Source organism: Prionailurus viverrinus, chromosome A1 (genome assembly GCF_022837055.1).
Source record: "Prionailurus viverrinus isolate Anna chromosome A1, UM_Priviv_1.0, whole genome shotgun sequence".
Taxonomy (NCBI): Eukaryota; Metazoa; Chordata; class Mammalia; order Carnivora; family Felidae; genus Prionailurus; species Prionailurus viverrinus.
The window spans coordinates 196,692,949-196,707,699 of NC_062561.1; the positions used below are offsets into that span (position 1 = coordinate 196,692,949).

The window sequence follows — 14,751 nt, forward strand, 5'->3', positions numbered from 1 at the left end:
GCAAGACCATTCTTAAATGGAGAGGTATACAGCAGGGAAAAAGAGTATGTTAAATCTATATGTACTGGTAGAGATAGGTCCAGGACCTTTAACTGAAAAGACAAATAAACAAAGAAAAAAACAGCTTCCAAATAGTACTTATAGTACTGTCAATTTGTGTAAAAAATGTTAAGAACATGTGTATGTTTGTATACATACAGAAAATGCCAAAAGTATACCCAAGCAAGTGTAACCAATAGATACTTTTATTTTTCACTTTATGAACGTGTATCTTGCTCAAAAAAAAAAAAAAATTTACCATGAACAGACATTAATTTCATTAAAGAAAGGAAGGGAGGAAATAAGGAAGGAGGGAGGAGAAATGGGGAGAGAGAGAGAGAAAGAGAAACAGAGAGAGAGGAGAGGAGAGAGAAGAAAGGAGGGAAGGGGGCGGGGAGAAACAATCAATCAACTACCAGCCAACCAAATAACCAATGGTGGCCACTTGGCACAATGGCTTCTCCCAGTCACAGAAAATGATTCTGCTAAAAGAATCGCAAAATAAACCTGTATCACAGGAGGAAGCTATGTGTGAAACTATAAAACCTCCCTATGAACACAAAAAGGGAGTTTTCCTGGAGAACATACATTTAATGCAGTTCCATTTAAAAAGAATTTAAAGGATTCAGCCTTTGATGTCAACTCTCTACTTCTAAATATACCATTTCCTCAAACAGGAAACAAAAATTAGAATATTTCTCTCCAGACATCTGGAAACTTACCCTAAGGAGAAATTTCCAAACACTCCCCGCCTCCCTCCCCCCTTGAAATGTCTCTTTCCCCAACAAACCCATTTGTTCTAGCTCAGCTCATCTCTTCCTTAAAGACTTCCTTCTCCTGCCCGGTGCCCTGCCCTTAAAGCACCTATCATGTGCACTTTGCATCTGGCACAGGTAACCGTCCTTAAATCTCCTCCCCCTCTGAGCCCCTAGGGTGCGCTTCTAGCTTCTGACACTTTTTCTACAGGTATAGACTATTCCTGATCTCTTGTCCTTGAGCCTTCCACATATCCTTCTCCTTACAGAGACTACAAGTCCGCAAAGGGTCAGGACCACACTATTCACCCCAGGGGGAACCCCCTCCCTGTATCGAGAATTATTCTGCATGACTTATAAGAAAGTGCTTAAATATCTTTACTGAACAAATGAGTGAATAAAAAATAATCACTGGTCATAGACTGCCAAAGCTGGGAACAGCCAGGTTGGCCAATAAGGAAACTGAGGACCAGAGAAGAAAGGGGTCACACAGCCAAGGTCACCAGATGACTGCAGGCAGAGCTGAGCTAGGAGCCAAATCCATTGACCCAAACAATGCTCTTTCCACTGCTTATACCGTGTGCCGCACCCCACCTCCCTGTCGGAGGGCCTCCGCTCTGCGAGGCCACAGCTGCAACGAAGGAGGGAAGTGGTTACCTTCCCCAGTGTGCGTGGTTCCGGAGCCAGGAGCTGGGGCTGGATTCCAGTCCGTACATCACTGTGTCCCCATAGTCCACAAAGGGCTTGTTCAGTCTGGGAGGAGAGGGAGAGAGGAAAGGCAGAGTGTGTGGGTTCAACAAAGTGACAGAACACAGGTAGCTCCCTGAGACCTTGGCCAGTTCCCCACCTGTCACCCTGGAGAAACTACTGAGTCCTGCGTCTAATGCTTTCAAGGATCAGAAGTGTTAAATCAACAGGTCAGTTACTTCCATATAATTACCGACCATCTGGCAGAACCATTTCAGTGGGGTAAATACTACAAAGCACATAAAATGAGAATGCGGTCTCTGTCCACTGGACACAAGCAAATACAACAGATGACAACAAACTGAAAAAGAACACAAAAATAACCAGGGGAAGGGAGTTCTGCAATAATCAGCAGCCACCTGCAGCTAGCGCAGAGAATTTAGAGTGGCCTAAGTCCTCTCTTTCAGCGCGGCTAACAGAATCCCAAAGGACAACTTGGCATATCAGAGCGCTCACCTGCGGCAGAAGTGGTGAGCACATTTCACCAGGATACCCATGCAGTGCACAGCCACGATGCCTATCACCAGCAGGCTGAGGGGACCCATCTGGGGACAGGTGTTGTGGGCAAGAGAGAGAGAGACAAGCAGGTAGAATTAGGAGTGAACCCAATGGAGAGTGGATTTGCAAGTGATCCAAACACTACTAAGGCACCTTCCAGTGACAGAACATCTGGCACAACATTCGAGATAGGAATGTGATCTTGGGGGTTAGCTCGGGGAGAAGGGCATGATCTGAACCTTAGCATGCTTTCAAAAGAGTTAACCTCATGGAGAAGAATGACACAGCATAAGGCTGTTCCAAAACAGCTTCAATTCAGCCGAACAGAAGGCTTCTATGTTCTGGGAAGAAGAGACAGGGAAGGGGTGGAGGGAAGGGGAAAGGTCTCGTTAGGGCAACGCCAGATCAGGAAAAGATGCCCTTAGCTAAGGGCAATCCACATCTCTGAGCTAGCTCCAACTCTAAGAGAAACCAAATGGCTTTAGATTGCAGTCTGTAGGGGATGAATCATAACAGAAAAAGTAAAATTCTCAGAGTTGGCCTCCTAGGAGTGGGACGTGGAAGGACTGTGGAAGAAACCAACAGATTTCTGTTACGAGTCCATTACTTAATATTATTGACAGAAACTCCCTGAGACATTTTAAGTACTCCTCCTCACCCCAGAGTAAGCTACATGAGGGCAAGAATCTCTCTTTTTTATTCACTGATAACGCTCAGAACCCAGAACAATGTCAAGCACACACAAGGCCCTAAATAAATATGTTTAAGTGAACAAACACCTGAATTTTGCTTTTTCTCAGCTGAATTAAAGAGAAAAGCTTTTCATTTTTAAGTGTTTTAAATGAAGCAAATTTAAAAAAACACACACACCATCTCCTAAAATTTGTCATGATACTCCCCCTGCCAGTGCAGATCCTTACCAAGATGCCTGCATTCTTCACTGCCAGAGGCAGCCCCAGGAGGCCGGTGCCAATGTTGCCTTTTAGCAAGTGGACCAAAGTCTGGAACCATCTGAAGTGGAAAGAAGGTAGACAAGGGCATGTTAACAATAATGACAGCTAACATTTACTAAGCATGTAGCCCTGTGCTAAACACTTTCATGCATTATCTCATTCAATGTCTACAACAACCCTATGAAATAGATGTTAACTTTGTTTTATGGATGAGGAAGACACTTGCTCAAGGTCATATACCTAATAAAGAGTTCAGCCAGGATTCAAACCCAGGCAGTCTGACCCGCGAGCCCTCCCCTTGCCTCTGTGCTATGAGCTCCATTCCCTGTGGGATCTCCAAGAACCCCATCTCTATGGCACATTAGACCAGAGGGACACCACAGCTCTCTGTAGATGCTTTATCTTTTCTTAGTGGGTCTGGTCTGGGTTTCACCATAACTGCCCACTACAGAGACTCGTATCCAAAACCACAATGGAGGATGACAAGCATTCAGTGTGAAGGACAAGACACTGGTGTAAGAGAAAAACGAGGGACATAAAAAACAGAAGCCCAGAACCCTTAAAAGAAAACTGTATGCAAAGTGAACAGAGCAAAAGGAATATGGTACCACAAATGGCCAGTCCCTGGAATACTTTGTATTTAAAATTAAAAGTCAATGGGAATGCAAGCTCTGGAAAGCAGTATGGAGGTTCCTCAAAAAACTAAAAAGAGAACTACCCTACGACCCAGCAATTGCACTACTAGGCATTTATCCACAGGATACAGGTGTGCTGTTTCGAAGGGACACATGCACCCCCACGTTTATAGCAGCACTCTCAACAATAGCCAAAATATGGAAAGAGCCCAAATGTCCATCGATGGATGAATGGATAAAGAAGATGTGGTATATATATATATATATATATATATATATATATATATACACAATGGAATGTCACTTGGCAATCAAAAAGAATGAAATCTTAGCATTTGCAACTACGTGGATGGAACTGGAGGATATTATGCTAAGTGAAATTAGTCAGAGAAAGACAAATATCATATGACTTCACTCATATGAGGACTTTAAGAGACAAAACAGATGAACATAAGGGAAGGGAAACAAAAATAATATAAAAACAGGGAGGGGGACAAAACATAAGAGACTCACAAATATGGAGAACAAACTGAGGGGTACTGGAGGGGCTGTGGGAGGGGGGATGGGCTAAATGGGTTAAGGGGCACTAAGGAATCCACTCCTGCAATCATTGTTGCACTCTATGCTAACTAATTGGGATGTAAATTATAAAAAAATTAAAATAAAATAAAAGAATCTGCATTTTCAAAAATAAATAAATAAATAATAAAATTAAAAGTCGGATTGGAGAAGCCCTCTTCAAACGTCACCTAGTTCATCATTCTGCCTTGAGGACAGATTTCCCCTTCACCTATTATAGACTGTCCATCTCACGCTGTGATTGTAAAGCCTATCCCGCACCCTCATTCATTTTTTCACCCAGCAAATACCATCTGTTCTGTGTAAAACATTGTGCTCATACTGTGGTAGAAAGAAGTATGAATCAGATACGGACCTGGACCTCGGTCTCTAGAAATTAATAACGTTTCAATGAAAAAATAAGGCAGATACATTAATAACCACCCAGGTAGAGAGACGCCTTAAGATGTGCCCGGAAACAGTGTTCAGGGAGGGGGAGGCAGGTGAGGGTCCCAGGGTGGAGATCTGAGCTGAGTCCAGGAGGACAGGCAGAGCTTGCAAGGGTGCCCCTGGGGAAGAAAGGCCTGGAAATACAAAGCTAGAGAGAGACAGGGGGCATCAGCACAGAGGAGTGTGTTTCCTCAAGGACTGATAGCAGAGGAATGTCCTCATCTGCCATATTTTCTATCCCGCTACCTCCAGAAGGATACAAAACAGGTCAAACATAGCCATCGCTTTGCCCCCAATACATAGACTCACTCAGGATTTGGCCTCTGGCACCGTCTGGAAATTCTTCCGCACAAATACCTTAAATCCCTCCTAAATGATGTTTCCATATATTTCTTCAAATCAGCAATTCAGAAGAAACCAAAAGCAAATAACATATGTTCACTCGTAAAGACCATAATAAATATGACCTATCTCTACTCTCTGGAATGGAATTTTACTTTTGGTAACCTTTTTCCTTCTACCTCTAGGAAGAAGACCTCTCGACCTGCCTACTGTCCCCAAGTTTTTCAGGAAAGATCAAGAAAATGTCTTTGAATCTAAATGAGAAGAGGCTGAGCACTCTCCCGGACTATCCTGAGGAAACAGCCTAAGGACCACACGAGTACAGGGGTGACTGCTTAATTATCAGCAGCCAGGGACCAGAAGATTATAAGCAGGATGATAAGCGAAGCAAATGTCTACCTTAGCAAATGTTTAATCCACTCAAGGCAAAGGTAAGCATTGTAGCAAACCCACCTGCCTACCAGAGGCCTCCCCAAAATGCCTCTGAGCTGGGTTTTGTGGGAGACCAGGACCCTATTAGCCCTGGTTCTGCCAGTAACTCTATACAATTCCCTTCCCTTGTCTGGACCTTAGTCTCAGCTGTAGAGTAAGGGGACTGGATAGGACAGCATCCTTTCCAAGGTCTCTTTAGCTCTGAAACACCAAGATTCTAAGCAACTGGCCAACATTACTCTCTTTAATCAATGGCCCCAAGCTGAGATTACCCAAAACCATGAGTATCACAAAATCAACTCCATGGACTGCAAAGTCTTAACTATGGGGAGTACAGGGAGGAAACCTTGCAAATCTCTGTAGTTCAGTTTATGTTCCAGATCAGCAGTTCTTACACTTTTTGGTCTCAGGAACCCTATATATACTTATAAAGTATTAAGGATACCAAATAGCTTTTGATTATATGGATTATGTCTGCTGATATATATTACAAATTAAAATTGGGAAATTTTAAAATATGTATTGATTAATTAATTAAAATAACATGTTAATAAAATAAGTAAATTCTATTGTAAATTAATTTACTTAAAATTAAGTTAATTTAAAAATAAAATTATATGTTAATATAAATAACAGATTTTTAAATTTCTTTTTTCTTTTCTTTTTTTATTTGAGGGAGAGAAAGAGTGTGTGCAAGCAGAAGGGCAGAGGTAGAGGGAGGGAGAGAATCAAGCAGGTTCTATGCTTAGCATGGAGCCCAACTGGAGGCTCCGCCCCATGACCATGAGATCATGACCTGAGCTGAAAGCAACTTAACCAACTAAGGCACCCAGGCGTCGCTATAAATAACAGATTTTTTTTTTTTAATGAAAAGTAATTCTCTTTTCCAAAACGAAGACTGGTACTAATTTACAGGTTTTTTTGCAAACTTCTTTAATGTCTTGCTTGATAGCTTCACTATCTACTTCTGCATTAAATCTGTTGTGATATGTTGTTTTGGTTGAAGTACACGAAGAAAATCTGTCCTCACAAAGACATGCAGTTGGAATGTGTTTTAGTAATCTCTTTAGACGATTATGGTAGTTTTCCTTTGATACTTGACATGTAGTTGTTTCTTAGAAGTTAGTTACAACATGGAGTCTGGCCTTTTCAATATCATATCAGATCAAAAATCTACTGGTGATCTTGCCGTTTGCATGAATCTTTCACCCACGCGCAATTTTCTAATATCAGGCTGGCCATTTGGAAGATACTGGTTTCCTGAGTTACGCAGATCTTCCGAGCACTGGCACATTTCACTACACAATATCAGAAAAACTCACATTTATTAATATCACTGAAGTTTTTTTTTTTTTTTTAAGGGAGAGAGCGAGCACAAGTTGGGGAGAGGTGCAGAGGGGGAGAGAGAATCTTAAGCAGGCTCCATACTCAGCATGGAGCCTCACATGGGGATCAATCATACGACCCTGGGATCATCAACTGAGCCGAAATCAAGAGTCAGATGCTCAACCAACTGAGCCACCCAGGCACCCTACTAGCCTTTAAGTAGAGGGAAGCTGTCAAGGTCAGTGTTGGATACCAGGTTTTTTCTAGTTTTGCTTGAAAACTTAAATTTTATTGCGGACCACAAATACCATTGTTTTTCATGAGGTTATGGTCTCATTATTTTCATGTTCAAGAAAATGTCTGCCAAGTCCTCAGGCCTGAATAACCTACAGCTTGTAGTTCAGAGGTAGTTGAGTTCAGTAACTCAATCACTCCTTGTCCTTGAGACAGGTGTCATACTTTGGTATGCAACAGTGGTATTTCACACGTACTTCCCATTTTGTCACGCAGATTATTAAACCTGCACTGCTTCACCAAGGACCTGCTTACGTGAAACTGGCTTACTCTTTGTACACGTGTGGCAGAGAAAAATACGATGACTGGCATAAGTTGGTAGTATTGCCTTGATTTATGCTAACGCACCAGCAATTTTACCCGCTGCTGAACCATCAGTGTAAATGCCAACACAGTGAAAAGGCAAATAACATGTTAGCATTATTATGAAAATAGTTTCAGTCTCACAGCCTTCTTGAAATGGTCTTGGGAACCCCAGAGAGTCACACTTTGCAAACAGCTGTTCTAGATAACCTAGAGCAGTCAACTGGTTTCTCAGCCTGCCGGCCTGGGGGAAAAGGACCCAAGCTCAACCAACAGCTGGTATAATGTAACTCAACAGGGCAACAAGAAGAAAAATGCCCAACAGAGTAAAATGAGGCTGTTGTCAAAGCAGTCAACGGCTTGGCAAGACCAAGTGTTAGGAAATAAACTCACTAAACACACCATTATGGAAGTGTCTGGGGTTCCGATCTGCACCCCTGATTAGGGATTTTTCTTGAGCCCTTAACCCTTAGAAGAGCCAGGTATATGCAAGCATGTACTTTATTCCTTGCATTTTGTTCCTTGTACTTTGTTCCATGTTCTTTGCTCCTGGACAAAGCAGATAACAGGGTGGGGCAAGGCACAGTAGACAAGGACTCCAGCTCAAGAGCTTGTCTCTAACACCCTGATATGTGAGAAATCCACCTGAGCTAATGAGGTCTCCTGAATCAGCTTATATCTTAATGACACCTGGCATGCTTTCTACACCTAAATGCTCAGGTGGATCCAGCCTGAGTAACCAGCTGGTTACTCAACCAACCCTCCCAGTCCCAAGGGAGTACTTTTCCCTCTACCACTTGTGATACTGGACATCACTTGCAGATGGGCATTCCTGGTCACCTACCCTATAGCACAGTATCAGGGCAGGATAGGCCCTCACAACAAAGTATACCCAGGAAAACATCCCAGTACAAGCCCAAGGAAGGGATCTCCTGATTTTCTCAATTTCTAACAAGCAAGGAGAAATAGTTTTGGGTTGATACTAGTTATAACGCAATGTGAAAAAAAAAGATATTCAGAATAGCTAACAGGCACACATAACTTTCAATACACACAAAACTTGTGAGCTACCATCCTGAAGTTGCTAGTGGTTGGTTTTGAACTTCAGGGACGTCCCTTTAAAAATGAAAATCTAGACCCCATATGACAAGCATTACACAGACAAGCTGATGCCTGATAACAAGAGCAAAAACTAGAAGAGAAACTATAGAGAGAGAAGCTTGGAAAAACAATTGCACAACGCGTATGACTTCTGAAGGGAAGCTATCACATGTCAATGGCTGCATTTGGAGCTCCTTCTGCCTGGGGGGAGGCCAGCTGGGAGGATAGGTTAGGGAAAAGAGGGCAAAGATGGTCCTCACTGCCGCCAGTTGTTCTCTGCACAATCTTTCCCATCAGCTAGCACTGCAAGGAAATGGGGGAATCTACAAAAGCATGCCACATGAGACATAAGCTATAGAGACTGAATCTTTAGGAGCAGAAATCACCTAGTGGTAATGTGGACAGACCATATCTTCTGGTTCTATCCCAAGAGAAAATGCCCTGCCCCAGGAGAGCCTGCAGCCAAAGGGAGCTTCACCAGTAATGACCTCCAAGAGAAGCTTCAAGAGCCTCCTTGGGCAGTCACATGGGACAAGTCTAGCACATAAAGGATCCCTCAGTTAAGTCACACCCAACCCACAAAGGAACACAGAAAGGGTAACGGCTAAGCTTGAGGAATAAACAGAAGGGGTCAAAAAAGATGGAGAAAACATACTTGAGGTTCAGGACTGAGTATGAAAACTCAGTGGGGTAGAAAACCCTCTTCTGAACCTTCTAATTCAAGTGGGTAAGTACCAAACAGTCAGCATACCTTCACAGTGGGGTCCTCAACTTTCTCTTACATTTGGAGAAACTGAGGCCCAGAGAGGGCACTCAGATGAGCCTTGGGATTCAGTTTCCAGGAATAAAACTCAAGCCCTCCCTAGGCAATGCAAAGCAGACCTCCTTTTCTCAACCTCTTGAATTTTTTAAATGCAGGAGAAATTATTCCTTCCTCCCTCTTACCACTTCTTCAACCAAATGAACTGGCTGTTTCATGATGGGGACAGAAGTCTGGGCAAGACTCTGCAAAGGAAGCTTCCAATTGAGCCTAGAGGTATTTGAGGTTCTAAGACAGATGACCCGTGCTTCTGAATTAAGAGAACGTTCTCTCTAGAAGTTTCTCTTACATTCAGCACCAGCGTTCGGGGACCAACGCAGCTGAAAGGAGCAAAGAATATAAAACAGATGGGAAGGTGGCTGGCAAGGAACTCAAATCTCAGCACTGTTACTCACCCAGTCTCTTTATATCTTCCTTCCATCTGTAAAGTGGGGAACTGATAAAAATGGGGGAGCAAAAATACCTCTAAGGGAGACTACATTATGAATACAGAATGTAGAAACATGAATCCCACCCAGGAGGGTAAAGAAACTTACGTTGTGCTGTTGCTTTCCCCAAACCGCTGGTAAGAGCCAGGGGAAGAGAAGTTGTTTAGGCCTTCGGATGGGCTCTCCTCTGGGCTCACGTCCGTGGAGCTGTAGTCATTGTAATCCTCGTTCCGAAGTCTCTGCGTGGACATGGTAGCTGGAGGGACAGGGTCAGCGCTAAGACCTCCAGAGGCCGGGGCCTTTAGCTCCAAGCCTGTGGTGGGCTCTGGGGCAGGAGCAGCCATGGTCACAACAGCTCAGTGACAGCTGCACTATGAATTAAGTACAGTGACAGTGCCTGATACCAAGGGAAATGGAAAAAGTGCAAAGTACACATGGGCGGGCTGAGCTCACTCAGCTTCTGTCTCCCAACCTTTCCAGTTAGTGCCCCACTCATAAATTTCTAAATTTGCCACCGCATACCTGGACAGAGCAAAGGTGAGGCACTGCCCGGGATGGGTGGGTAAGATGCAGACAGGTGCTTCCAGGAAGCCTTCCCCGTTCCTTAGGTTGGGAGTAACTATCCCCTCCTTTGAGCTAATTTCTTTGAACCTTGAACAACAGTTATATGGTATGTCTGCCCATCTTCCCCAGGAGCAAGCTCTCAGAGGATGGGAACCTGAGTATCCCTCACTGCATCTTATTTTTCTTCTGCGTGCATTAGAAAAAGGACTCTGTTGCATTCAAGGAACCCCCTCCCAATCATCCAAGCCTGCTCAGATTCCCCACCAGGTTCCAGAGCCACAGCTGACTTCCTCTCCCTCTCCACCATGACCTCTGGCCCGGCCTGTACTTTTTGGAGGTCACCGGCAACCCCCATCCCCTTTTCTTGCAACCAGCCTGAAAGGCAAGCAGCTCAGAGGAAGAGCAGGAGCATGAGAGGGCTCTCCATTGGCCCTCATCTCAAGACCTCCCCTCCACAACTCCCCTTGTTTTTATTGTTACGGATTTGCCAACGTTTTAAAGATGGTGAATGAAAAAACCCTTTCTGTTGTGTGTTGGGGAAAGATGGCGAGGGTATCGTCCCCAGGGTGGACTTTCTCAGTAATGCTACCACAGAAAAGAGAAGAACAACGACTCCTCTGAGCTACACCAGAAGGATACATTTGGGCAGTTCCGGAAGCCTCCAGAATCCTAAGCGCTACACTAAAAGAGCCCTCAGAGGTCGCTCCACAAACTGTGCATTTGACAGATGCAGAATCAATCCCAGAACGATGAAGGAACCTGTCTGCTACAGCCAGGTAGCAGCAAAGCAGGAAACGTATATTGTGCTGCCCTGCCCGAACCTGGAAACATCTATTGAATGCACTGCCACTGGCAATGAGGGAATATTATAATGAAAGGAAGCCAACTTCCTGCCCTCCAAGAATCTGCAATCGAGTGAGGAAAGGAAGGTACACGTACATTAAAGATTACAAATAAAAATCCTTCTGACACTGGCAGACTGGCATACCTGCCTCCCTGTGAGTGGGCTCTTCCCCAGCCTAAGCCCCGGAGCCTGATGTGCTGTCTCAGATACCTGGTAAGGAGACAGGAATGATGGGCATCACGATACCATCTTGCCTAGCCCCCAACACTAGCTGCCAGAGGACAGCTCTGTGCTGAGTGTTCCCACAGGTCAAGTCCCAGGGGACTCTTTGGAAACTGGCCCTACTCTGGCACCTAAGAGATCCAGGGTGATCTCATTTTCTCCCAAGTGTAATGGAGAGAGGACCCACATAACCCCACAAGGAAAGCGCCTGGCAGAAAGCCAGTAAGGGCTGTGGAAGTCTCCCAGAGGATCCTGCCCAGCTTCACCACTAGGGCGACTTTGTTAAATACCTAAGAGGGCATCATTTACTCACAAGCCAGAGGGATTCAAAGAAGTCTTCTAGTTCTAGGGCAATTAAACTCATAAGAGGATCAGGGGGAGAAAATCTATAAAATATCTTAACATGACAGTTGAAAGCTGCTATTTAGGCAAGAGCTAATAGGTCAGGTTCTATGTATGGCAGAAGGCCTGGGTTCTAAGCCTGCCTCTCTCGCCAGTTTCCTTACTAACTTGGAACAATTCTTTTATCCCAAATGTGCAGAAAGGGGTAGAGGGCAGTGAACTGAAAGATCTGTCAGCTTCTCTCTAGCTCCAGTACTCCAAAAATCAACTAATTATTTATGCAAACAGAAGAGAATTTCTTTTCCAACATACCAAGTGTCTGAGGAATAGAGCCATCCAGGTGACTCATGCATATTACTGAGGGAGAAGGGACAGAATACGGGGACTGGCAAATCCCCCTACTCCTCCCCAACAACCAGGAAACTACTCTATTGATTATTTGGCACAGATGCTCAATTTATTTCAAATACTGCAAAGAGGTGTCTTTATGTTGTATATAAAAACTGAAGTTACCCACAGCACAATATTGGTAAGAAACTGCTCAAAAAAAGAAGCTGAAATCTATAGATCTGAAGTCTGAGAAACAACCACAGGACGTGGGAGATGTGGCTTGGCCACTGCATGCATGCTGAAAAGAAAAAATTAACACTATTTATGGGTTTTAGCTGATGATCAGCTCAACAGAAGTCAACGATTTAATAACAGATGCCAAATAAGCTAATTCTAGGTTGCACTAGGATGAGAGAGAACCCCCAGTAGTAGACAGCACTGTTTTTGCCACGCACGATATTCTGTTCCAGGAAGTACACTATAAACAATGCTAAACTGTAGTATAGTGAGGGCTCACCACCAACAGGAGGAGGGAGTGGAAAACACCTAAATGAGGAACGACTAGAAGCAATGAGAAAGTTCAACCTGGAGAACTAGCAACTTGGGAGGTATAAAAACTGCTTCCAAAAGCTGTCCTATGGGTAACACTTGTCCTGTGGGACCTCAAAGATGAGTCAGAAAGAGGGTCAGGAGCTGGAAAGTAGAGGGAGGCAGGCCTGTGGCTAGACATAAGGAAGAGCCTTTATCAGAAGGAGTTGTCCAATGGAACAGACTGCTCTGGGAGACAATGTGTTCCCCACCCCTGGGAAAGTCCAAGCAGAAGACCTTTCTCAGAGCGGTGAAGGAGGGGTCCAAGGGCTCTAGAGGGTGCAGGCAATCACTTCTCGGAGTTCCTTCTATCGCTCTTTCTGGCCATCAAGGCAGCCTCCTCTTGCTCTCTAGCTGTCCACACTGAGTGCTAGCCTCCAAGGCCACCCTGCCTCTGGGCTCCCTTTGATGAAACCTGGTTTCCAAGTCTATTGTGCAATTGAGATTTCTACCCTGTGGGAGATTTTAATAGCACCTGTTAACTTTTAAATGAGGGGCAAAATATGTGAGAATTCAAGACAAGCTTGTCCTTTATTTTAGGCTCTTGAGGACAAAGAAGAGAGTTTATACATTATGTGTGGCCCATCAACACAAACTCAAAATCTTCATTAGATACTTAGACCCAAAAGGGTGAACACTACAAAGTAAGAAAAGTCTACACGTGCGGTGGGAAAAAATTTTTTTCTTTAAATATACATTCAACCAAAATTGCAGTGAAATATCAACTATCTGTATAATCTTAATAAATTTTACTTTTTTTTCCTTACATAAACTATTTTTTAGTTAGCAATGTTCTCATTATTTGAAGGTTTTCCCCCACTTATTTCATATCTACTATTCCCTGAATCCGTAAAGTACACACACTAATGATGTGTAGTTGCAATATAACAGTCCATCATTATACTGATATAATAATTTGCTTCGCTAGCTCCCAACTGTTGGATATGAAGCTTATGCTTTCTTTCTTTTTTAAATCTCTTACATCACATCTAATAGGAATTCATACACATAGTTTTTTTTAATTTTGGAGATACGCTTTTGGAGTAAAACTAGGTGAATACACTCATTTTTATGGTCCTTGCCATACAAATGATTGAACTAACCTATAGTGTCACTAGGAATATGACTGTCTCTTCATAACTCTGCCAATGTTGGCTTTTATCATTTTTGTTCTTTTAAATGGATGGGTGGTCCCCTGTACTTGTTTTATTTTACATTTCTCTGATTTCCAGAAAAATAAAAACTGAGCATCTTTCATCCACCTATCGGCCTCATAGTAAGTCACTTTTGAAAATATGAAAATGTTCTCAAAATAACCAAATAAGAGTTTACTGATTGGTTTCTATTCCAAATTCAGTACAATAAACAAGGCCAATTCCAACAAAGGAAGGAGAGTCCACCTATACATGTTTATAGCTCTTCTTTGGGGCCTATGGGAAGGTAGGGGAGGGAAAAAAAGGAATGAAGGGATGGAGAGACAGTACTAAAGTGTTATTTATTTAGCTTCATTATCAAAAACTGAACAATACCTTTATGGGTGCCTTGTAAACACATAAAAATTATCCACTAAAAACTAGGACAATTAATAAGTTCAGCAAATTTGCAGGATACAAGGTCAATATACAAACACTAGTTGTATTTCTATGCAATTGCAAGGAACAATCTGAAAATTAAGTTGAGAAAACAGTTCCGTTTACAATAGCATCAAAAAGAATAAAATTCTTAGGAATGAATTTAAACCAAGTAGGTATAAGGGTTGTACATGAGAACTATAAAATATTGTTGAAAGAAGTTAAAGGCCTAAAAAATTGAAAAAACATCCCAATGTTTACGGTTTAGAAGATTCAATGTTGTTAATATGGCAATATTTCCTAAACTGATCTGCAGATTCAGTGAAGTCCCTATCAAAATCCTAGTTGCCTTTCTGCAGAAATTGACAAGCTGATTCTAAAATTCATATGGAAATCCAAAAGGCTCAGATTAGCCAAAACAATTTTGAAAAAGAAGAACAAAGTTGGAGGACTTCCCAATTTCAAAACTCAGTACAAAGCTACAGTAATCAAGACAATATGGTACTGGCATAAGGATAGACATACAGATCAATGGAACAGAACTGAGAGTCCAGAAAGGAACCCTCACATCTATGGTCAATTGATTTTTGACAGGGTGCCAAGATAAGT

At 43.0% G+C, this 14,751-nt stretch overlaps 1 protein-coding gene across 7 annotated transcripts in view; it reads right to left on the bottom strand.

Annotated features, from left to right (window-relative positions):
• SLC36A1 (solute carrier family 36 member 1) overlaps window positions 1-14,751 on the bottom strand; it is a 68,477-nt gene that overhangs the window by 28,144 nt on the left and 25,582 nt on the right. For 6 of the 7 annotated variants that reach the window (XM_047850130.1, XM_047850093.1, XM_047850118.1 and 3 more), the window contains exons 2-5: window positions 9,790-9,937; window positions 2,960-3,050; window positions 1,998-2,086; window positions 1,452-1,547 (exon numbers count right to left, since the gene is read on the bottom strand). In XM_047850130.1, coding sequence (XP_047706086.1) covers window positions 1,452-1,547; window positions 1,998-2,086; window positions 2,960-3,050; window positions 9,790-9,937 — 424 coding nt within the window. The remainder of the gene's footprint in view (window positions 1-1,451; window positions 1,548-1,997; window positions 2,087-2,959; window positions 3,051-9,789; window positions 9,938-14,751) is intronic. The other variant, XM_047850103.1, reaches the window with a different exon arrangement.